General features: G+C 42.5%; 1 protein-coding gene across 2 annotated transcripts in view; it reads left to right on the top strand.

Annotated features, from left to right (window-relative positions):
• The window catches only part of dtx1 (deltex 1, E3 ubiquitin ligase), a 48,137-nt gene that overhangs the window by 8,424 nt on the left and 13,503 nt on the right, over nt 1-26,210 (top strand). For both annotated transcript variants that reach the window (XM_026187121.1, XM_026187120.1), the window contains exons 3-5: nt 16,670-17,417; nt 24,592-24,653; nt 24,770-24,931. In XM_026187121.1, the coding sequence (XP_026042906.1) occupies nt 16,670-17,417; nt 24,592-24,653; nt 24,770-24,931 (972 nt within the window). The remainder of the gene's footprint in view (nt 1-16,669; nt 17,418-24,591; nt 24,654-24,769; nt 24,932-26,210) is intronic.

Below are 26,210 nucleotides of genomic sequence, written 5' to 3'. Positions count from 1 at the left end.
AAAGGGACAGAGTGTTCCTGCTGTAACCAATAGAGTGTCTTTGATCTACACCGTATGGTCTAACATTTACTGAAAACATCTTTTGACTGAGATCAGAGCTGCAGTGACGCAATTCGGGCTGCCAGCGGTTGCGGCGAGCCAAACTCAGAACTCCCTTGATCAGACTCAGTGAATACACAAAGACAGTGTGGGATTTTCTGCCTCAGACTTAGCTTTTTCACTTGCTTTACAAAAAAACGAAAGACCTTCCTTTAGCAGTGTGGAGGCACGACAAACCGCTAATGCTGAAAAGGGACGGCTGCCTCAACAGCATCTAAGTGATAAGCCAGGTGTCCGTGAGCGGCTGCAATGGATGGAAAACATCATCCCAAAGTAATCTGAACATCAGACTACTTTTTGTGTTAATAAACAGCCAATCACAGAACTGCTAGCTTGCAGTGGAAGCTCAATGCTAGCATCTGAAATATATTTAAGGGATCTGCGAAGGGATGATTGCCGTTGTTCTCCAACACTTTCTGACTTATTTGTCACACACTGGTAACAACGTGAAGGCCAAGGCTGTTACAGTTAAACGAAACTAAAAAGAAAAACTAGCTTACATGCTGTAAGATTTGAAAAAATGCCAGCCATGAATTCGACAGCCCTCCTGTCAGGTGTACAATAATAAACTACGTGGTCCAGTTCTAACTGCAGCTTGACGGCCGGTCGTAAGTAAAAAAAATAGATAGTAGTCAGTTGTTGTGTTTTTCTTTATGTGTGCATTTCTATGCTGCCCTCACAACTGTTTAAACTCATGAACACAAAGGATGTATTTCCTTAACAAGGCGTGGGATAAACTCAAGCTTACTTTTCATATGCATTACACAAAAACATCACTTATTTTGGTTGTTGGCTGCCCAGCAGGCTCTGCCTAATGTCAATGCGAGGCATTCTCACTTTTTGCTCCTCCTGTCTGCGTGTCACCTGTTAGTACTTCTAAATCATGGCTGTTGGTAAGAGTCCAAGTCCTGTGACTGTCCAGCATGAGGAGCATCCTGCAGTAGCCTGTGATATGAGGAATATTTGCCAGGTTTTCCTGGCAGCCAAACTCTGCTTGTGCTATTCAGAGGAGCTGCTCACACCATCAATTTTTATGCCTCGTGCCAGCAACCGCCACGGTGTGGAGGAGTTATGTTGTCAGCTTGTCTGTGCTATACTCTTGAACACAATATTTCAGGAATGAGGGAATTTCTTCTAATTCCACACAAATGTCCTTGGACTGATGAGCTGATTTTAATTTTGGTTTGGTTGTAAAAGGGTCACCATGATTTGACAAAGGCCTTGTTTGGCCATTGCTCAAGAACTGATAAGTGAAGTGTGACAAAGTATGACACAAACTTCTTAAAGAATGAAATGGTGAAATGATGACATTTCATATCCTGAAGGTCTAAGGTTTGCTTCACAGTTGCATCATGATGTTTTGCAATAATCCTTTTCTGGCCGTTATCAAACGTCATAACTCAGGAAGTAATGATAATGATAATAATGTCGTTTCACTGTCGATACAGGTTTGCAAACTGTGTGTAAAAGTGTTGCCTCTGGGTCAGTTTTTATCAAGCTGAAACAGCAGTTGCCTCCTTCGTGTTTTGTTGGATGCATTTCAGTTAGAGAGAGATATGCTGGTCAGCAATGAAGACAACTACAACATCTTTAGTTTTTTGTTATCGCTGTTACTTTTTCTATATTTTGACACATTATTGATTCACAGATAAAAAGAGTGGCTTTATCTGGAAGATAGCATAAAGATTAAAAGTGTTCCTTCCCATATAAAACTATATTACATATGACTAAACAATTGACCTTGATATGAACGTGAATGATGGAGTGCTGGGAGTGTTCTTGATAAAATAAGAAGGATGTTAATTATTGTGTAACATTATTAGCAGCTTACACCCAAAAACACATAATTTGTTGACTTGTCTTCAGTTAAATGCCAGACATAACACAGGCTGACAAACATAAAACAGTATTTTGCACCTAACCTGACAAAGCTCGGTATGCTGTGCAGTATGTCTTTAAAAAAGTTGAGGGAACTGGTCAAGTGGAGTATAAAAGCAGAAATAACAGGTCTAAAAAACTATCTACGTCAGATGAGCAGTATCTCAAAATCCCACAAATACATGCATCTGGCCCTTCATTTGATCCATCTACTGTTCACTGAAGCCTCATCTGGTGTCAGTGGAAAGGTGGATGTCAGGAAACTAATCTTAAGGATGAAAATGGCTAAAGAGTAAGTGATGACCAAAAGGTTTCAATTGAAATTGTCATCAATTTGTACACAGGAGGTCAGTAGAGAGATACAGCCTTCATCAGGTAAACATGGTAGAGACTCTGTCATGGTTTCATGGAGGCTGGATGTCAGTCAGTCGTGTTGGGAATCTTGCCAGCCTTGCTGAAATTGAAGCAGCAAAAACCTAACACAGGATGTCAGCGCAAACACTTCATACCATCTGTCAAGCACGGTGGTAGAGGTGTGATGATTGGGTTTGTCAGCCATGGGAAATTGACAGCAAGTTTACCATGAACAAATTTTTATACCAAAGTGTTGTATGTGAGGCCAACTGTCCAAATACTAAAGTTGGCCAAAATTAGGTCATGCAACAGGACAATGATCACAATCACACCAACAAATCTGGCAAAGTTCAGACCTCGACCCAACTAAAATGCTATAGTATGACCACAAGAGAGCTGTGCATAAACAATCGTCTGCAAACCTCAATGAACTGAAGCAACGCTGCAAAGAAGAGTGGACCAAAATTTCTCCACAACGTTGTGAAGGATAAATGATAAATGCATGCAGAATACAATTATTTTGTTTCATTGTTATTGCTTCTAAGCTACTGAATAATTCTACATAGAATTCACAGAGGCTATACTTCTTTCCCCATAAGTTTTCGAGGTTTATATGAGTCTGTGGCGAGCCCTCAGCGCTTTCTCTCGCCTCTTTGTTTTGTCACGAACTTCAGCTTGTTGTCATTTAAGAGGCTTGATGTAGAAGACTGACAGTCAGAGGGATCCTGCAGTGTCACAAAATATTGCGACTCTGCTGTCAGCTTTTGAAAAGGTGAGAAAGTGTTGCCTGAAAGTCAGCCCTTGTGCCCAGTATGTGAGAAATGAAAGCCCTGGACAAGCTTCACATATAGTACTGTAAGTGAGAAATTACTTAAGTGACAAAAGAATACAAAAAAGTCTAATAAAGTAGTTCTGATTCTGGTATTAAAGTCACATTTAAGATGGTAAACAGAAACACTGGGACATGATTATACTGGCAGCCTTCTAGTTTCAGTCACTGTACATACGTCATTCAATGCCGTAATCATTTGTGATACTAGATTGAAACAGCTCATTAACTCAAATGTCTAATCTGCCAATCACATGGCAGCAACTCAGTGCATTAAGGCAGCGGTCCCCAACCCCCGGGCCTCGGACCGGTATCGGTCCGTGAGTCGTTTGGTACCGGGCCGCGAGAGTTGAGGCTCAGGTGTGAAATGTATGGTTTTCAGGATTTTATCGGTTTTCAGCGTTATTTTGTTATCGTTTTGATCGTTTACTCGGTTTTCCTGGGTCTTTTCACGTGTGTTATGAATAAATCTTCTTTTTTTCAGTACCGGTACTAGTTTTATTTTGTTGTATTTGTCCGCGACACCTTAAAGGCTGGTCCGTGAAAATATTGTCGGACATAAACCGGTCCGTGGCTCAAAAAAGGTTGGGGACTGCTGCATTAAGGCATGTAGACATGGCCAAGATGACCTGCATAAGGTCAAACTGAGCATCAGAATGGGGAAGAAAGATGATTTATGTGACCTTGAACATGGTGCGGTTGAATCGACTAGCCAAAGAACTGACACTGAAGAACAAAATACTGGAAAAAACACTGCCTCACTGTTTGTTCTCAATTTCTGCTGCAACATCCAGATGGTAGGGTCGGAGTTTGGTGTAAATAACATGAAATCCTCGATCCATCCTGCTATATATCAAGAGTCCAGGCTGGTGGTGGTGGTGAAATGGTTTCTTGGCGCACTTTGTGGCCCTTAGTACAAACCGAGCATTGTTTAAATACCACAGCCTACCTGAGTGTTCTGCTGCTGACCATGTTCATCCTTTACGACTACAGTGTACCCATCTTCTGATGACTGCTTCCAGCAGGATAACACGCCATGTCACAAAGCTCAAATTATCATGTTCATTGAACATAATGAGCTCCCTGTAATTAAATTACCTCCACAGTCACCAGATCTCAATCCAACAGAGCACCTTTGGGATGTGGTAGAAAGGGAGATTTACAGCCGCCAAATCTGCAGTGACTGCGTGATGCTGTCATGTCAATATGGACCGAATTCTTTAAGCAATGTTTCCAGCACTGTGTCGAATCTACCATTAATAATTAAGGGATCTCCGAGGTCTGGCGTAATGAGCTGTTAGAACCTCGATAGCATAAAGTTGTGTTCTTGAACTGAAAATGACCTTTCATTGTGAGACAGGCGCGTCCAAACCACACCTTCACATAACACTATCATCCATATTCATATTTGTAGTTTTCATTTGCAGATTCTTTAATGTTACCTTACCGTTGGTTTACTGAAAAGTGGGTTTGTATAATGGGTTTCTCAAAATACTTTGACCCTCAAAAGTTAGCGTGCCACTGTGTCACGTCTGTAGGCTTTGATGAGGTCTGTCGAATCTGTGGTCAGGCTTTGAGCTCAATAAAAGCTTTTAGCAAACCAACAGCAACTTTGCAACAAGGACGTGACCCCGATTACATTCAGCCCTGACATCTGCCCTTAGCAAGCATGAATTGGTTCCTCTTAATAGACTCAATAATCGAAAAGGGAACGCTGCAGTGAAAATAAGTGAGCTTTTAAAATGAGCGATTATGACTGGACAAAAGATGAATGTCTCTTCATTAAATTTGAGTTATGAACACAGCAGAAATGTGATTACACTTGTGATTCAGCTGGGAAAAGGTCTGGGCCTAATAACTCGTCGGGAAAGTAGAACATACTTAAGGTGAAGTTGTTTTTGGTAAATCTGTCACGGGGTACAGTAGATAAAATGTTCATCACCCTACCGGGTGGTCTGATATACGCTGACCTCTCTCACACCATGTCCAGTTTACTGCTGATCAAAGCTGAGCACTGTACTCTGGCACAGTGACAGCTTGCTTTAATGTAGCCAGGCGTTTCCTCTGATAAGACCTGACCGTGTCTGACAGCCATGAAGTGAAGGTTATAAAAGCCCATCTCAGCAAACTAATTTACTGCATACTGTTCATCTCAGTGAGTCAGACTTCTTTTATTTGTCAAATGTAATATTCTGTGCAATTTTTTTTCCATCTAGCCCCTTCCGCCATCGCCGCTTATCTTCCACTTCATATTTTTTTGTGCAATAATGGATCCTGGGTATCCATGAAATCTTCCCCTTTGATTCGCTGCTGGAATTATTTTCTTAAGTTCAGACAGTGAACCACGCGAGCTGTTCCTCAAAGTCGGCTCCGATTTGGGCTGGCCGTCAGTCAGCTTTCTGCTGAGCATGTAAATGGGTTTCACTGATTTCACTGATGTACAGTCTGTTGTAGCGGTGTGACGCCTGACGTGAAATATTGTGTCGTCACGGCTGAATACTGCACCATGTGGTGTGGGAATTGCACTTGTGTATATCACTTTCTCCCTGCTGAACAGAGCATGTCAACAATGTATGATGAGCTGTAAGAGCTTGGCCATATGTTTGGAATCACTCACAAATATCAAGATATTAATGCCACTGACAGTATTGTCATTTTAGCGGGTATACCTGCAATGCAGTCCAGTATATTCCATTTCTTCCAGACAGTCGTGGAGATTTTGTTTTCAATAACATGATGCTGTTGCACCAAATTGCATTTAGAGGTGGTTCAAATATCGCTAATGCAATGCAAAAATAGGGAAGCTAAAATAGTCAACTCTCTTAATGTAGTGAAATTACTGCACCACCACATTTAATAGTGACCTCTTAAACATTTGAGCAGTCATACAAGAAGTGTTATGCAAGAATGTTATGAAATTGCCTGCATAAAATTGTTACCACTATATTTTTACACCAAGGTGATTCCTGATGACCTACTGATTTTAAAACATCTGAGGTAGTAGGACAAGTGGAGGACAAAAGAAGAAGTGGCAGGGTTAAAAAATTATCTATAGCAGATGAAAAGTGTCTGAAAGCCATGCCCTTAAGAAAAAACAATCCAGCAAAGACCTGTAACAGGACCTAAAGGATGCATCTGACCCTTCAGCTGATCCATCCACTATTTGCTCTTTCTCATCAGAAATGATCTCAGTGGAAGGGTGACGGTCAAGAAGCCATTCTTAAGGATGAGAATTAGGGTAAAACTGTAAACACAGAAATGTACGGTCAGATTTTGACCCGACATGCACAATACCATCTGGACTTCCAGTGATCCCAAACACAGTGCAAATGCAGTAAAAGCAAGGCAGCCAACATCCAAAGAAGAGCTTTGAGTGTCCTTCAAGTAGCCTGGGGAACTATGTAGAAAGCTTGCCTAGGAGAGTTCAGGCTGTGTTGAAAAATAAAAGCGGTCTGACCTTTAAACTCATTTGAATTGTACAACTGTGTACAATATATTTCCATGCATGGAAATATATTGTATTTCCATGTATGTTTGCACATTTGAATAAATCTCTTCACCTATTTCTCATGTTCCTAGCAAAATAAAAAGAAATTTGAAGGTTGTCTCAAGACCTTTGCACAGTACTCTGTGAATCACATACAATGGGATAGTGCACAAAGACATCATCTCAGTTCCTTCACTCTTCAAATTCAAATATATTTGTAAAATAAAAACGTAAGTGACTCATTTTATTCCACAAATATAATGGAAAATATAAAAAAGGGGGGGGAGAAGCCAGATGAAAGTTTGTTTTTATTACATAAAACCATTTCATCTTTGCAATTATACACTTGAAAAGGCTGATTTTTTTTTTTTTGCAGGAAAGCCAGTATGCAGTAGCTAAAAAAGTCAGTGTCCAGTAATTATGGGCAGGCAGATGTCATGTCCACATGGCTTTCCCCCATAGACATCTTAACTCCATGGCTTCATAATACCTGTCATTACTGTAAAATGCAGTTGTGCCCTTAAAGCCACAGTAAATTCCCACAGCAAGCTGGAACTGATTAGCTTGTTAGTTTAGCACCAGCTGATTGGTACCACCTAGAAAAATCCCAGAAAATTTTGTTGATCACATAACTCAAAAGGGAATGTTGTCAAAAGCTGTTTTCAGTTTTGTCAGCCTATAAGTTGACTGGAAAAGTTAGCGTATCAGGATTTTGTTTCCTGTGTGTGAAAGTGCCTCTCACTCCTAACAAGAAACCTGTTTAACTGTAACCCTGGCACTGCTGTCTGGCAGTGTGGAGCTATGTTTGTGTGAAGCCAAGCTTGCATGTTAGTGTGTGTTTGTGTGTCTTATGACGGTGCTTGAGGCTGTGCCTCCTACTCGCTTGCCCTAGTGATGTGACAGCACGGCGCTGACACGCTAACGAGGCTCCTGCTGGACGTGATGAGGCTGAAGTGGTGTGAAGCAGAAGCCATTGTGCATTCAAACACACTCACCTCTTCAGGGTAGTTCAGAGTCTTCTAGTGGTCACACAAACACATGCATGTACACAAACAAAATGAGTCAGAGAGCAGAAGATTCAAACCTCTTCATCCGAGAACCGTCACGACATCTATGAAGGTTGTTTCAGGGTCTATTGCGGCACTACAGGAGCTGGCAGGTGGACAGGACTGTAACTTAATTTTCTGAAGATTTTCTTTTTTTTGCCCCTCTCTGTCTCTTTTTGTTACCTCAGTAAGTGCAAGCTCTGCACAAGCGCATGGTAACTGGCCAGCTCCCCAGGCCAAGGTGTGGGAGAGTTTGGAGTGTTGAAGGGGCTGAGGATGTGTAGGGTTGCAGTGGGAGTTACGCCACTTTTCTTCACCACTTTGTCTTGCTGGCAGCAAAACTGTATTAGTTGGGCCGGTTTTACTGCAGTGTTCACTTTCTGAGCTCGGGCAGAAGTGAGACATCCTCTTTTTTTATTGTTTCGTTGGCAGAAAACTTCCCCTCATCACATATCTGCTCCTTCTCTCCTAATACACTCACGTAGCATTTCTTTGTGCACTTTTGTCTGGCCCTTTTCCATCTCCCCATTTTCTCTCTCCTCGCACCTTCACTCTATCTTTGTCTTTCTCCCCTGCATCTCCCCCCTTGCTTTTCTCCTGTTCAATCACCTTTACGCCTTTTCTCCTCCACCACCTTTCAACCAGCGGTTGCTCTTCCATTTTTGTTCGTTCATCATGTATGCCCATAGATAGATAGATAGATAGATAGATAGATAGATAGATAGATAGATAGATAGATAGATAGATAGATAGATAGATAGATAGATAGATAGATAGATAGATAGATAGATAGATAGATAGATAGATAGATAGATAGATAGATAGAACTGCGTGCTGGGGGGAAATAAAGTGTCATCTCACTCTAGAATATTAGCTTTAATGTGTGATTTTGTGAGAGAGGAGCAGGCGAACTGTGACACTGAAACATATAATGCTGTTAAAGCAGCTTAATGCCAGACTGCCAGGCTCATTATTATGCTCTCTGATCTCAGGATATTCGTTAATGAGCAGATAATGCTTTTACAGATTTTGAGGCTTTCATGTACAGGTATGACAACATCTTTTGAAAAGGAGAGCTTTTCTCGCAGCAGTGCATGCATATAAATGAAAAGTTCACTTCTCCTCGTATTTACGTTGTAGCCACAGATCTGTTTTGAGATAGATCTTTCCACGGTGCATTTTTTTTAGCCACGATTTTCTGTCTCTTGATCGTCACTAATAGCCAGCGTGGGTTTATTGTTTGCTAAGGCCCTTTTTTGAGAGATGAAAGTCCTGTTTTTTTTCCCTAGCTGTGCTCTGGGGTTTATTAGAAAACATCAAACGCACTTCAATTATTTTATTTTCCCCATACTGTAGGATTTATTTGCATATTCATCATGCGTTCACTGTTCATATGGACGGTATTTTGAAGGCCGTGTGCTGGCAATTGAAGAGCCTGTGCCTAGGTGCTACGTTGGTTCGCGGTTGTGCTGTTGAATTGTTCAACTGTAAAATGAAATGAACTTGTGGTAAATATTAATTTGTGGCAAACCATGCTCTGAAAGATATGCTTTTCTGTAGCTGAAGTTTGGAAGAAGGTGCAGTCAAGATGATGTCACAGTAAGCACCCCTTATATTTTGTCCGACTTTAATTATGTGTTTACCTCTTCAATATGCCTGATTTCTAAGTTGCAGTTCAATAACGATGTTACAATGGGTATGATCAAAGGTTACCTGGATGTGCCTGTAAACATCACAGCTCGGTGTCATCTTGTTCCAGAGCTGTGCTGTTAATTATTATTGATCTCTTGCTCTCTTCAGCAGTGTGTCTTTTGTCCTGTCTTCCTCCCTTCACCCCCAACCAGTCACACCAGATGGCTGCTCCTCGCTGAGCCCGGTTCTGAAGGTTTCTTCCTGTTAAAAGGGAGTTTTTCCTTACTACTGTTGCCAAGTGCTTGATTATAGAGGGTTGTCTGATTGTTGGGGTTTTCTCTGTATTATTGTAGGGTCTTGATAATGATTGTGATTTGGTGCTTTATAAATAAAAATGAATTGCAAAAGAAGAAGAATTGCAGAAGCCCTGTCTTTGTGCTTGCACCTCAGCAGGCCGGTCCGCCTCCAGTGTGTCAAAACAAGGACCCTTCAAATTTTCTGGAAGTGGGCCAGAATCACAGGGAGGCAAATCCGGTGAACAGGGATTGTGTCAGCATGAACAAAAAAACAACCGATTGCATCACATTTCCCCTCATTTCCGCTGAATCTTCACCCTCAGATGCCTCGGGACATTGTAGTAGAAGTCTACGTTAAAAGTCTCAACCTGTCACACAGAATTCACCGTGTGCAACCTTGTGAATGTCGAAAAAGTGATGAGCACACACTTGACTTTACACACTTGGAAAGCTGCTGAAAACTGCTCAGGTGTAGCTGAAGATGCAGCTCTTAACAGAGGTGATAATACGGAGTTTGGGTCTGGTCACGCCGCATTGAAATTGTTGGCAGTTGGTGCAAGTTTTGTAATTTAATGCATTCACAGCAAATCAAACAAAAATAGTGCATATACTGTATGGTCTGTTAAATAGCCACTAAATCAGTCCGGTTATTGTCAGCATTGGCTCGCAGCATAAAAAAAGCACATTATCACTATTTTGGACAGTTTGTAAAGTGAAGGTTAATTAGTTAACTGGGGAATGGTAAATTAAACGGTTGTTATATAGCGCTTTTCTACTCTGCTCAAGGACTTAAAGCACTTTATACTACAGCCCAATTTGACCTTTCACAAAGGCACTTTTTTCCCAGCCTACGTGCTTTCGAACTAACATTCACACTTTGATGAATGCATCGGGAGCACCTCAGGGTTCATGATCTTGCCCAAGGATACTTGTACATGCAGACTGGAGCAGCCAGGGATCTTTTAGGCTGGTAGATTACCTTTTCTACCTCCTGAGCCACAGCTGACCCAAAAATGTGGTTTTCTTCACTGTGAAAGCGCAAGATCAAGTTAATGTAATATTGGTTACATTAAAATACGTTTTGTAACTGATCTCTCTTTTATGGCAGTGGGCTGCCTGGTTTCTAACAAAGAATAGGTAGCTCTGCTTCTCAGATACCGTCAAGGCATATGATGCTGGACCTGTTACTGGCCCCCATCCGTCTGTAGTTAAATTGGAAACCGCCGCACTAATAGGTTCAACGCAGCCCCAGGGAAATTGAAGAGGTTTGTCAATTATAAGGCCATATTATAGTGCCTGATCCTGGCGCTTCTCTTCTGCCTTTCTTCCCAAAGCAGCAGTGCAAAGAAGAGCATTAACTACAAGGTGATGCGCGCCCTAATTCAATGACACAGATTTTTGTTCTCGCTCCAAGAGTTGAGCGTTGAGTGAGAGCGGGACGGGGTCCAGTGAGTGACAGAGTGGAAAATGTGAAGAATGGCTCAGCGAGGCATTGCTGAAACAGATCCAGGAGAGACGGTGGAAAGCGAGGGAAAGCTGGCGTCAGCAGCGGATGAGATGAGAGAGGAGATGAGGTGCTGACTCCGTCGGTGCTTTTCTCAGGGAAAGCAGTTGTATGAAGGTTCACATACGAGCAAACCCTTCCTCCTGCCCTTTCTCCTTTAAGACCCCAGAGACAGCTTCAGCGACAGCAAAACCTTTCCTCAGTGTGACAGCAAAGATTAAATCCTGTGTATTTTGCAGCAGCCATGCAGGTGTTACCCACGGCAAGACAAGAGATCATAAGGAACTGACAGTTTTCTTTAAGGCTCTTGTGACCACAGTTTTCTTGAACACACCGCAGAGTAGTTAGCGTGTCATAACCCGAGTGACAGATTTAGAGGGTCTCTGCGTGGAAGGAAGTAGTTTTACTCCCTCGATGAACTGTAACGAGGTGTAAAAGCCTTTTTTCCTCTAGTTTGTTGTGTGTTACATTATAAGTAGAGGATAAAGACAGAATAAGTGCGTATACCGGTGGCCATGTTTTTAGTATAACAAAATTGAAAATTGAAAAAATTGTTTTCTGCTTTGATATTTGAAGAGGCATCTGAATCTTAACTTGTCACATAGGGCTGCTTGAGTGGGACGCGTTGGTCTCAGCTTTAGCATCGTTTTTAAAACTAAAGAGTTAATGTTGTAATGTTGTTTTCAACCTGACCGTGTCCGTCTCAACCCAACCAAACAGTTTTTGTGTCTATACCTAAAAAAAGAAGCTTTGCTTATGGAAGTCAAGCAGAAATGATTCATTGTCTTTGAATTGGGGATTTGGGGTGTATGATATGGTTGGGTTATTAGGTGATTGTATCACCTGTCATCGATTGGCTGAGCCCATTGGTTGCTGGGTTAGCAGTTGCATGGACTTTTTTTGGTCTGGCTCTTTGATGCTCAGGAGAACCTGTGAATCTCCATTCATAGCCTGAATCTCATAGGATATTATACTACGAACTCAATCACAATGTTCTCACCTCTTTTAAAATGAGGAAGTTACAGTTTCTCTGTGCATACAGTTACATTTTAAATATGTTTTAATCTGAACGTGATTACAGACTACAAAACAAATGATCCCAGTCTGAAATAAAAAATTCCAGTGCCCATATATTATTAAAGTTTAAACCGCAGGTCAATATAACAATACATTTTTAAGATGTTGTAGTTGTTTATGTCTATTGTGTTTGAAGGAGCTGTTTTGCTGGTTAAATAAAAGGCGATAGCATCTCTTCAATCCTTAGACATAAGTTCATCTTCTCAGAAGCTTCGTTTTTGCAGTGTTTGGAGCTGGTTTCCTGCTGTGATATGCGAGCTGTCGTTGTCTTCTTCAGAGATAAACCTTTGGCATGTTTTACAAAGCATCATTTTGCTAATCTGCTGTGTCTCTATGCTGTAAGCCTCTAAGGGCAGCCAAGGATGTTAGAATTTAATGATGCATGTCCTTCCATATAAAACGGTGATTCAGACTGGGCTTCCTTCACTTCCAGAGAAAAACAAAGCTATTAAGGATGGAGACTGGCATGGTGTCATGTGATGAACAGACAGAGGGAAGTTTCCCTACAGCCATGATGTGAGAGGGCAATGAAGCTCACCCTGAACCCTCCTGGCCCCGTGTGACAGTAGGGCTAGAGTCCCACAGTGAGGCCCAATGTGGCAATACATCACACAGCTCCAGCTTGCCCAAGAGCAAACCATGCTGGTGTTGGGGAAAGGACAGCTAGAGGACAATGTGGGAGATGAGATAAGAGAGATGAGAAGGGAAGGCAGGAAAGATGGCTGCCAAAGGCGCACAGGTTCAGACAGGAAGCAGCCACTCTCGCTTCGTTTCCTGTTAGGAAGGGCAAGAACGGTCATGGGGAGAACGTCAACAACTCGGTCCTGGGTTTTCACAGAGGAAGGTAGGATACACAGCAGAGAATTACAGCCCAACATGAGACTCGGAGAAGAGATTCAGGGTGTATGTTTTGTATAAAGCTTCCTACAGGAGGCTCCCAGACCAAAGTGTTGTTGTGACCTCTGGTGTTTTCTTCGGTGTGCTTCATAGTTTCTCTACACAAGAATGCAAATATTTAAAGTTTATTTAAAGTCAGATTTATTGGATTATTTATCTTGGGTATTTTTTTTTTTTTGCTCTGTCCTTCATTAACAATCGAAACAATGGTGTGTACTTAATAAATTACTGTTTAATTTTTCAAATGAAATAGTAACAGTAAAAACCAGATAACTTTTCGAAAGAAGTCCTCTAGACATCCAAAGTCTAAGTAAGCATGTCAGTCAAAAGGAATGTGATAAAAGTTTACCAAATTGACAAATACCGAACTGTAAAGGTTTTTATTTTAGCTTTCCAAATTCAAAGGTCTCATTTTTACTAGTTCCAGTATGATTTAATTAAAATGACCTTGGTAGATACTCATCACATTAAACATGGGAGTTAGCACAAAATGCTAATTTGGCTTTTCATCTGACTAGAAATGTCAATGTGTGGTTTTAAGGAGAAGTTACATTCTGAAACTGTTTCTCAGCAAACCACATCTAGGTGCTAGCACCCCATCCCCCACACCTTCTTAACCTACATACACACCTTATAAGCTTTGTCAAACAACCCCTTGTGTTTAGTTACTGGACAACTTTACGCTCGACTCCAGTGTGATGGTGAAGAATGAGAGTCCTGAACTGTGCAGCTATCTGGCTGTAAATGCTGAGCAATGCTCGGTCCTGACCTCATTCAGTTACACTCAAGAAACCTGACTGCCAGACGCTCATCCTTTAAAACCCACTGAACTGTTTGAAGAAACTCTTTCAAGTTGAGCTCGTTTCATGCATGGTGCACCATCAAAGTGCTCACAAATACCTAACAGGATTACAGAAAGAGATAATGTCCATCTTTGCTTCCTCCCTGAAGTTGAGACTGGGAATGAAACATCTCCACATGATTAAATATTTACAGTTTACACTTTAACGCTGGTCAAGACTGTTTGGAGCTGTGCCGCCATCCATCGGGCCATGAACATAATGCATCCCACAGTTGCCACAGTGATGAGGGGGTCAGAGCTTTCCCCTGATTTGTGTATAGAGAAAATTATTAAATTTAGGAATTAGTGCTTTGTTAATGTGCGTGTTGTATTTTTGAAATACGCTGAAATCGTTGTTATTTCTTTTTATTATCTCGATGGAAATTGTGCAGTGCAAAAGTCGTAAACCACAATGGGAAGCATGCAAACATACATGGAAATTCAGTATTGTGGTAAAACCATACGACAATTTTGACAAGATCTCTAACACCACTGTCTGAAATGCAGCTTCAAACCATGACAGAGCCTCCACTGTGTTTTACAGCTGTAGACTGTAGACAATCACTGATCAGCCGAAGGTCCAGATGCATCTCTGTGGGTCCTGTGTCAGGTCTCTGCCTGAACTTTTCCTATTTCTTAAAGAGATGATTTTCAGATACTGTTCATCTACTGTACTTTTTTTTTTTAGGCCTGGTACTTCTTCTTTGTCACTCCACTTGTATGGTTTTCTCCCATTTTTTAAGGACTTGCTGCACATGTGCTGAGAAACACAATGTTTTTTTGCTAGTAACTCTTTGGAAATCACGTTGGTGCAAGAGTAATATTATGATATATTATGCTATTACATGGTAGGTTTGCTGTTATTCTATATCATGCCTGTCAACTTGCTATTTTGAGATTCGGCTAAATATAATAGGAAAACTTGATGTGTTTTTGCAACAGGCTGCTGTAGGAAAGTGCCTGAAGATGTTATATGTAGAAACACCAATGGCTCATCCCTTGAGTCAGGTGCTTTTTATTGTAGAATATTTCACAGGTCAGTGTTCAAGGACTGAGCTATGAAATTGTCCAGTCGACTGGACTAGAAATGGGTGAAAAAGCAGAAAGACCGTTAGAAACCCTGGAGAACTATTGCTCAAGACCCTTTTTTTAATTACAACAAACTCTGGCTCACTTGAAGCAAAATTTAAAGAAACAAGAGGTGGTTTTTACCCTTTTGCATAGTGCTATATAAGAAAGCAAGTTGGCAAGCTGTGAGCAGACATGGATGTGACTGGCTGAGAAAGTTCTGCACGGCTGACTGACTGAAGACGTGAGAGACACAGGCAGCTGGCTCATTGAGCAGTCATCTGTAAATGTGTGTGTGTGTGTGCGTGTGTGTGTGTGTGTGCGTGGTTCTAAAGACGCTCCAAATAAAATTAGCTGTCGAGCCCAGTCCTTTAGCAGTCTGCAGCAACGACTCAAGGTCAGACTTGCTGATCCTGCTGATGCATTTTATTCTCCGGAGCCAGCATCAAGCTCCCGGGTGAGGGTTTACTGCTGCCCACCAACCCTCTACTCATTCCCACCCCCATTCATCCTCGGCACACACTCCCTTCCCTCCATTATCACCCTGGTCCTCCCTGGTTTGGGAGTGTGCATTTACCCGTTAAATTAGGTGGGGGAAGGAGGGGATGACGCTTTCGGCTGGAGTGCCTGGATACCCGTGCTGACGTGTGGCGGGGAGATGGATAAGCTAAGGTGTCCTAATTTCCCATGTGACTACAGTAATTGTGTTATAATGGAGGTGGGAGCTGAGTGGTCATCAGCAGACGGACAGAAGTACAAAGCTCCTGGCTTTATGCCCCCCACCCCCTTACCGTTCAGACGGACACAGCAGGCATTGTGGGCATGATGTGGCCATGCATGCAGTTTACGACACAGCAGGAGCTTCAAAGGTTGAGTGATTGGACTATGTGTGCACCCCAGTTTGTTATCGCTTCAGGCAGAAGGTGAACTCTTATACCTCATCTCCTTCAGTTGGTCAAGTTGGCGTCTCAACACTTGTTAGCTCACTTGATGAGCTTTACACAGAAAAGCTGCGGATCTCCTCAGGCTAATGTCACAGGCAGTTTCTGTCTATTTATCATCCAAACAGTTATTCATTTACTCATTAACTGTTAATTATAGCGGCACACAAGCGAGCATACATCACCAAACTGTGAAAGGCAAACCCATGTTCTATTATCTATTATTTTTTCTCATTAAATTAGCACCATCTCATTTTCGGCCTGTGGTGAGATCAATAATTGAAATACATTAAAGGGGCACTCCAACAAGCTTCTCATTATGTGTGGTGAAGCCTGTGAGTATGACTCATGATAAGTAACCGTGGTGATACATAGGGTTACTTATGCAAACTTTTAAAATCTCCATGCAGAGGCACAGACGTCATTAGAGAAGTGATTATGCATTAATGATCCTTATGATGTCATCAGGTTTTTCAGTTTCTGGGCTCCTTGTTTTTCAATCTGGAGGTGTTGGCTTTGATGCAAAAGAGGTTTTGTGAAGAAATCTGAATTGAATATTATGGACAATGTGATGCATTATGGGATATGGGATTTTCGAGGAGTCCCCCCCGCCCCCATTTCTTTTCTACATGCTAATTTTACTGGAGTGAAACATGTTATAAGCTTTCTGAATACAAAGCCGTCCTCACGTTACTTCTCTTCTCTGTTGATTCCTCTTAGGCACCATGAGACCAGTCCAGAGGAACTTCTATGATCCGTCATCTGCCCCAGGGAAAGGTGTGGTGTGGGAGTGGGAGAACGATAACGGCTCATGGACGCCGTACGACATGGAGATCTGCGTGACCATCCAGAACGCCTATGAGAAGCAGCATCCCTGGCTGGACCTGACCTCTCTGGGCTTCTGCTACCTCATCGACTTCAACAGCATGTCTCAGACCAACAGGCAGAGCCAGAGAAAGAGACGCCTGCGGAGGCGCATGGACCTGGCCTACCCGCTCATCATGGGCTCCATCCCCAAGTCCCAGTCTTGGCCTGTGGGCGCCAGCTCTGGCCAGCCCTGCTCCTGCCAGCAGTGCATCCTGGTTAACAGTACAAGAGCTGCCTCTAATGCCATCCTGGCCTCCCAGAGACGTAAACCCCACGGGGGGACGGCGGGCAACGCAGGCACTGCAGGGACCCATACCGTAGTGCGGCAGAGCAATACCTTCGCCGGTACTTCATTTTGGTCTCAAACATCCAGCTCCACCGGCACAAACAACAATAACATTAGCCTGGGAGGTGGACAAGCTAAAGCTGAACAGGTGCAGTTGCCACTGTCCGCTGCCAACTTCCCCTGTTCCCCCGTGATGCCATCTCTTTCATCTGCCCATGGCCACCACACTCTCACCATTAACGGACAGAACAATCTGAACCGTCCGGGCACCCAGCGCATTTCCGTGGGGACTGCCAGAGGAGCCATCCCAGCAGGGTAAAGATTTTTTATTGTACACAAGAGGCAAATGCACACAAAGGCATTGGCCTCTTTTCCTAGCTCAGATTTTCTGGAGTCGGCAGTGGCCTTTCACTCGATATAACGGAGGCATAATGCTCAGATTCAGTTGAATTTACAGTTCCACAGAGGCAACGGGTGGATATTAAAAGCCAAGAGCCAATTTTCATGTCTGCTACACAAAAGCGTCACCCTGAATCCGTGCTGTATATTCTGTCTTTCTCTCCCTCTTTCTGCTAATTTATAACTACTGTTGTTAACGTGCCGATCAATGAACCTGCAGGATAAAAGTCCAGCTGATTCTCCTCTGGCCCAGCTGGCCGAGGAGGAACCCTTTTCCTCCATATGTGTGCCCGCCATGGTTACTGCTCCATAACGAGCTTATGTCGGCCCCCGATAGGCGTGAAATGCTGCAGCCTCCGTTGGAGCCCTCTGTTGCTTCTGCTTTGAAGTAATTTGTTGCTCTCACACTTCGCTATGGTTGTTGTGTCACGGGATGTGAAAAGACAGTTTGACACTGTATGTGGATGATCTGAACGCGTGTTTATCTGCATCATTATCTGCATGTGTGTGAACGCGTGTGCTCCGGCGTAGCTGTGGAAACCTATTTGCCACGGAGGCAGAGCTCCACTGGGGAAGCATGAATAATGGATCAAGGAAAAACGGGAGCTTCGGCAGAGCGCTCTGACCTCAGAGCGATTCAGAGAATGGAACCAAGGAATAGAAGTGTGCTAGCGTTGTAACCGATACTTCAGTGCCCCCCATCCTGCTTTCTTTTGCTAAAATAAACCCTCTCCTGATCTAATTTGATTCCATTTTGTTCTCGCCGCTCATGGGGAGAGACACACTTACTGCATGTTTGAATAACACCGTCCTGGACACACATGCTTTCACTTTGTGGCCTAATTCAGTGTCACCCCCACCCCATCCTCACCACAGCAGGTCATGACTTTGTTTGTGCGACGTACTCGGTGATGCTTCGTTCTGCATTTCAAGAATTCAGTGACAGCTCAGGTGTTCAGAGCTGTGGGCGAAATGTGACTTCTTCTTCTTTTCGTATTCTTTTTTACCTCACAGCACAATGAGTTTCTTACGAGACAGTGAGAGCTAGAGTGAGGGAGAGGAAGAGACCGAGGGGGTAAAAGGCGGAGCGCGTCATGTTCCCAGGCGAGTGGCTCGACGCACAGGATGAGTGTGGTTAACATACACACAGCAGGACATGAGAGCTTGCAAGCGCACAGACACAAACTGAAACGTGAACTCCCTCGCATATTCCCACAAGCCTGCTACAGACAGATAACAGAGTAACCCACACAGAATGTAAAACATCAGATCTGTGTTTTTTTCACACGCCCACGCTCTAATATAACTGCTGGGTGCACGGAAGGTATTTGGCACATTGTGGCTCGTTCACATGACTCTATTTCGCTGTTTTATGTATGCAAACGAGGTAGCCGCTATGGATGAATCAGGCAAGGTGTACTTCAAGCCACCAGCGAGAAAAGCTGCACGCTGGTTTTCGAGACAACGCATTTGTTCCCGAGTCCATTGATGATAAAAGGCCAGATATCGATCTTTGTATCTTCTGAAAAGAATACAGGTTGTGGTTGTCAAAGCGGGGGAGGGGAGGGGGGGAGTGTTTAATGCATCTGTGTTACGTGTGAAAACATCACAAGTGGCACCATCTGCTGGCTTGTGTCAACACATCAGTTTATCTTATTACAGAGCAGCCCACATATCGCCACCTGTGCAGCTCAGCGACAGATGCAGACTGCCATAGTTTTTTGTTTCTTCTTATCACACTGTTGCATGAGCTGGAAGCAACACTGCAACTGTCTATTATTTTATTAATTATTATTATTAGATTATTTTCTTTGCTCACTGGTTGAATTGCTTGTTTTGGGGTTTTTTTTTTAAACTGATGCCCAAAAGATATTCAGTTCACAGTGATGTAACTGGGAGAAATTAACTGACTATTTTTAAAATCAGTTCATTAAATAATACTGAACCTAGCTTGCATCATCTTTATAGATATTTCATGATATTTATGAATTCATTAAATATTTGCTGGTAAAAGAGCTGTTCGTGTTGATCTCTTTGAGTCAATAGTCTTGCATCATTTATGTGCAGCACCATGTTGCGTATATCTAATCGTTCTCGAGTATTTCACCCTTAAACCAAACTCACCATCGACACGTCGAAAAAGGAACCACAGCAGGTTCTCGCTATGAGATTTATCTTGTCGTTGTGTGTTTACGCATAGATACGAGAAATGTTAACGACGAATCGTCTGCCTCTTTAAAAGATAAACAGATATCATTTGTAGTGGAATGAACAGAGGAAGAATTTCACAAGGCCTCTGGGGATTTTTTTGTTTTGTTTTCTTTTGTGTTTTTTAGGCCTCCGTTGTCAGTCAAACCACTTCCTCTTGTGCACTTTCTCTCCGCTCGACCGGGTTAAGCCCTGCGCTGCAGGTCTTTAGTTAGAGCTGCTTTATAGTATTGCTTTCAGTTCTCTGACAGGTGAAAGATGAAAGGTAAAAAAAAAACAAGGCCTTGTCTTCATGAGCTGAAAGAAAGAGCTTTTTAATTGGGTGCGTTCCCTCGCTGCTATCGGCTGTGTTTACGAGCTGCTCGTGTTAAGGAGCCAGCCTGAGTTTTGACTGGAGGCCTGAGATCATTATCCCTCAGTGTGTTGCTCTGCTTCTCCTGCTCTGGCACTCCCCTCATGATGAAAATTGTTATTAAAATAAATGGAAAAATCCCGAGCCAGAGTTTTGGAAATCGTCTGTGCCATCGTTGCTTATTTTCAGGGCATTTCATTGCCACCCACACTGTAGCGGGGGCAAGCCTCTCTCTCCTGCGATACACATCAATATGCAATTAAGCACTCGTGGAGTTCTCTCCATTCGACTCTGACTTTATAGCGCATAATAAACAGATGAGGAGATATTAGTCCTCCGTCAGCACTTCCTCAGCGAGGCTTAATGTGGTCTCTTTATTTTGGGAATCACATCTGATTAAGTCCTCAAGGCAGCTGGGAGATTCCCTCCAGAGAAGAAGTATTACTCTGAGCAGGAGATAGAGGAGGAATAGTGACCCTCATGCCCATGATCTGCAAGGGGCCTTTATTACTGTGGTGTTGATGGATGAGCTTGTGGGAGGTGGGTTTATTACTAAATTACATTGGTTTTGGGTTAGAAATTACAGCCTTAGTTATAAGAAATGCCACTCGGACACACTGTCGAAGGTTTGGGCAAAGATAGGCTCAGGTTAATTTTTACTTCATGGAGAGAAGGGAACAAAGAAGTGAACACAAGACAGGAGGATGAAAAGAATTGGAGTTGTCAGCGTAAAAGCAATCTAGAGGTGACAAGGTTCAGTGTAGTTTGCTGAATGTGGAAAAGGTCCGCGCTTGTTTACGCTGACAATGAGTTATAATTGCTCTCAAGGTCTGAGCACAAGCCAACAGAGCCCATTGTTGAGGATCATTGATTGTTTTAACCCTAAAGTGGCTGTTTTGGTGAGGACAACTCAGGGTTTTTAACATGAATGTTGGCGTTTCTTGATGAAATAATCAACATCAAAAGTTATTCCGTGTTCGAGATTTTTAGCGTCATGTGGTTTAAGGCGCGATTCAGAGGCACAGGGTTCACTGATTTCAGAGGTTCCCATTTCTAAATGAAAAAACAAGAAAGGCAAGAGAATTGTGTACAAAAGGAGACAGATGTCCACAGCTGTACACTGGCTACAGGTTGTCTGGCTGCCAGTTTAATGTGTAATCAGAGATTTGAAGGAAAGAACGCGCTCCAAGATGTGCGTCTATGTGTAGGAGTGCGTGTCTTTCTGGTTAGGTGATAAGAATTATCAATAGCATCTAATGTTTGTGTGTTTTGTGTTTCGGCTTGTGTAGATTTTATCGTACCACGGAGTTTCCATCTTTTTTTGAGATCTTCTCTAGAATCTATATGCAGTACAAATGAAACTAACTAATGTCTTGTTCTAGTACAGATCCACTGCTGTGTGTGCTTTTAGTTTGTCCACAATGAGATGGCGTTAAGGGCTCTTGTGTTGTGTCGTCCCCCTTTTTTCTTCTCATGAAAATGATTTGTTTGATCACAGGACTCTCTGTGAACTGCTTAAATTAAACATGCACTCATAAAGGGAGGCATCTGAAGGATTCTCCCACTGGGTGGCAGTGAATATATTTATTTTTCTTGTTTGTTAGATTACTTTTTACTTTTGTTCTGCTTTTGGTTTTTGGGGTTTTTTTATATAAACTTTTACACTTTCGTACACATTTTTTTATTCCAGACACAGAAAAATAGACCGCCGACCTCTTGACTCAAACTGGTGCTTTCATTGAGTGAAGGGCGGCTGTGTACTGTGAAGTATTGACTGGTTAGTTTTTGTTACACGCGCAGACTGCAGGAGGTGAGTTCGTCTATTAATTCTTCCTCTGTGGCTGAAGGTGTGAAATCACTCACTGGTGTCTTTTTTTGGACAAAAATCAAATCTGACGTGCCCACCCCCCACCTCCCACCCCCCACCTCCCACCCCCCTCTGAATTTGACTTTCTGACATAAGGCATTTATCAGAGCTGCACATCGCTGTATTTTTTTGTTACACTCCAGAACAAAAGCAAGCTGATCCCGGTTTCTGGCCCGCTGGTGTGAGACGCAGCGTATTTGAGTCCTTCCCAGAAATGCAGTGGCACACATCGGCTTCAGTCAGACCTCGTGTCCCTTTGTTATTGCACTCAGCTTATTGAGCGGCTTCCCCTGGTGTAAGAACCGAGTCCCTCACTAATATCAAAGCGCTGTGTTGATGCGGATTTGTGCAGTGCCTAGAGCTACAGGGTCTGACACTTCACTCCTTTCATACAAAGAGCAAAGAGACGTGCGCAGGAGTGTGTGTGTGAAGGTGTGTGTACGTGTTTGTAGTCAATAAACTGAGAACTCTAGTGATTCAGTGAGAGCACAGCATTGAACATCCGGAGATGATGGCTACCTTTAACTCCACGTTATTTGAAACATGGGTTGGTTTAGAAGTGTAGCAGGTTTGCCACAGTAACCACAGGGTTGAAGGTAGTTAGTGCACACATTTCTTTACTAATCACTCCTCCGACAACTGTGCGGCTTCGGAGCGTAATGACTCTGTGCTGCAGTCTGCCCGCACCGAATGCAGGCCAGGTGTGCCACTCTTTCCACCGGCGCACCTCCCTCAGCCGACCTGCCCCACTTCTACGTCCAAGAGCCGAGCCATTATCTACACCGCACCACCACAGTGAGCTGTATTACAGGTGTCTAAGGTTACCTTCCTAAAAAGAGAGAGACCCTGGCTTTGTTCAAAATATGTAGTGCTTGAGAAATTTATTAGACCAACACACAGGGTAAGGCTGATGCCCCAGCTGGCCTAAGTTAACAGCATTGGTAATTACCAACATGTTCCTGTAATGGTTGTCCATCAGTCTGCACAAGCTCTTGTCACACAAGTTTGTTTGTTTCCTGTTAAACAGTTCTTCTACTCTAGATGATTTCTTCCATATAAACACTTTGTCTCTATCTTCACTTGTTGCCAAAGGGCATTAAAGTACAGACCTATATTTTTTTTATTTCCTAAGTGGTGAAATACAAGCTTCATTTTATTCCAGAATCCCATTAATGATATTAATTTCTGGAGGTCTCAATGGAGACATGATATATGATTTTCCCTTGGAGCCACCATTCTCAAAATATCCTCACATCAGTTCATGTTGTGACCTAGTCTTCGCGGTTTCTTCTTCTAATGTCATTCTTACCATCAACTCTAATAATATTAAAACAATAAATCTAAAAATGAACAACGGCTTCCTTCTTCGTAAAATAATATGTATGAAGGCCTAACCAAGTGTCCTAGTGTAATTTTTGCAATTTAAGAGGAATTTAAATGGTTATAAAACTTTATTAGAATTTTTTAGTCCGCTTTTCCACCTGTTTGGAGTCTAAACTGTTAACAGGAATAAAAATGTGTGGTTTGAAACTATCCATTTCAAAGTAAAGTGCTTGTTTTCATCACATTGTCTCACACTGGCTTACGTTTGTTTTTTTATAATTGTCTGCTGTCCATTGCTTTCAAATTTAGTAAAATTTACAGGCTGCTTCCTTTAGGAGTCGCCATAGTGGATAACCTGCCTCCATTTTATCCCCGGTTTCCTCTTCTATAACACCAACCCTCTGCATGTCTTCTATCACTACTTCCATGAACCTCTGCTGAGATCTTCCTCTTTTCCGCCTGGAATATGGCAGCTCCATACGTCCTTTGTCCAATACATCCACCATCGCTCGTCTGTACATGTCCGAACCACCTCTGCCTTGCCTCTTTAACTTAAACGCAAATCGCTTGACCCAACCTGTCCCTCTCATGTACTGACTTCTAATGCTGTCTATCCTCGTAGCTCCCAATGAAAATCTTTCCATTTACCCGGGCTTGGGATCAGCACTAAGAGTACATTTGAGTACACCATCACATTTGGTGTGATTTTATTTATTAGGTGTTTTTTAAAGGGCAGTGTAATCTCAGCTTTAATAACTCTTAGTTTGATGGCTTTGTACTTTTAATCCAGGGAAAGGAAACGTGTTCCTGTGCTCTGCTTCGCTCGGGGAAATTTGCGCGCTCATATTAATGCCCCTGTTTTTGCCCGCTGTGCTTCATAGATCTTGAAGAGTGAGCAAGTCAACTGTCTTTGTCGTCTGTGTTTGTCATGAACTTCAGCCTCTCCGAATGTCATCCTGAATCAGACTCTGCGGCAGCGCTTTGCACAAGTCGAGTTGTCTCATCCTACTGCAGTTGTCTTCGTCTTTGTGGCGAAGCACATTTGACATTTTAGCTTGAGTGTTTTTCATGCCACGCAGAGCAGAACTGTCTGCTGCTTTCAGGTTTTTCAGCTGTGGCATAACAAGCAGTTGTACACAAATGGGACCGTTTACCATCCATTTTAGCAGTCGCAGGGTCATTTACAGATTATAAGCTGTGTATTAAATGGCATGGCGAGAAGCATCTGTCTGTGTGATGTGAGCAATTCTCTTTGTAGAGACCTTTGAGTAAGGGACTGTAACAACACTGTACTTATAATATTACTATTTTTATGCCTTTTCATTTCTTTTTTCTTAAAGGGTTCCTGCACTCCCAGTTAAAAACTTGACTGGTTCTGGACCAGTGCACCCAGCCTTAGCAGGTTAGACCAAATCTGCTGTGCAGCATCTGTTTAGCAATCAGCTATAAATGATCGTTTTTGCTGAGATGAGTAATGTTTGTTTATTTTTCTGTGTGTGTGCCCTACCCATGCGTCAGGTATGACAGGTATCCTGATGTGCGCTGCAGGTCTGCCCGTTTGCCTGACTCGAGCACCAAAACCTATACTGCACCCACCCCCCATCAACAAGAGCGACATGAAACCTGTGCCAGGAATCAACGGCATGCGCCGCAAAACCAAGAAAAAGCACCTAAGAAGAGGTGAGACGGCGGGACCGAACAACAGAATGAATTCAGAACAACAGCACTGTAGTTTGTAGTTTTATAATAAGTGAAGAAATGAGAAATGCACAGATGAGAGAAATCTGCCAACCACTGACAGACCATCTTTGTTCTGCCAAACTTTGCGACATGTTTCAACCTTCTGAGTGTTGAAACTGCAAAATAAGCCACCAAATAAACTGTTGAGGGATCCATAATTGTTCCATAAGGTTAGCAGTGGCTCAGATTTCACCCAAGTTTGCTAACAGTCAGTTTGAAAAGCATTCCTGTACCTTTCAAAAAGCTCATATATGTATACAGTAAAATAACAACTTCATAAATGTAACACTACATTCAGATTGATACATGAAGACACAATGAAAGGCACAGTTACACTGAGCCGGTTCGAAAGGGCATCTGGTGTATAGTTGGAGAACTCTGGGCCTGAGTAAGTGTTGGTCGATGCAAGCAGTGGAAACCACAGACCTCCCCGGGGAGTTTTTGTATTAATTGAACAGTCAGACTGTTGGTTTTCTATCCTTGCACTGCACTTGTCCTCTTAGTCAGTCCTTCAAGCATCTCACCATTGTGAACAAAGATTTTGTTTAGAGATACACCAGTTTGAATTTCCTTCAACTGTGACGTGCCGGTATCAGTATCAGTAAGAACAGCATGCGCCAACAAAAGCATTCCTCAATGCATAGTGTTATTTTCATTATAAAAGAAATTATTAAAGTTTACAAAAGCAAGTGCAACAAATGTCAGGTACTCACATCATCCGCTGTGTTTATAACGTCACCAGATAACAGCCTTTTTTTCTTTCCTGCTTCTTTAGCTTTAAACAATTTGCCTTTTCTTAGCTTCTTTAAAATCTCCTTGTTCAGTTGAGAGATGGTGATTTAAGTATCCAATTAGGTTTGTTGTTACAACAGTTTTTTGCGGTGGTCCTTATTCAAATTCACCAAAATCAAGCTTTTAAACAAAAAACCCCCCAAAAAACAAGAGCCTATGCTAACAGCTATGTGAGACTACCTTTGGGTAAGGCCTAGAGCTAAGCTAAATGCTAACACAGCTAATATATCCAGACTGCCTGGTAATAGCTAGCTACTGTAGCACTAAATATATAGTTATTAGTTTTGCAAGTACACTTGGCCTTAAACTAGAATTTAAAACATGCTATTAGAAGGTATCTTTTATATGAATGTATTACTATCAAGCCAAGTTGTGCGAAAACTTTAAAAATTGCAAATTCATGACCATATATTTATTTTAGCCTCAA

This window comes from Astatotilapia calliptera, chromosome 12 (genome assembly GCF_900246225.1).
Source record: "Astatotilapia calliptera chromosome 12, fAstCal1.2, whole genome shotgun sequence".
Lineage (NCBI taxonomy): Eukaryota > Metazoa > Chordata > Actinopteri > Cichliformes > Cichlidae > Astatotilapia > Astatotilapia calliptera.
Note: the sequence above shows the minus strand (reverse complement) of the source record. Positions and strands in the feature narration are given on the sequence as shown.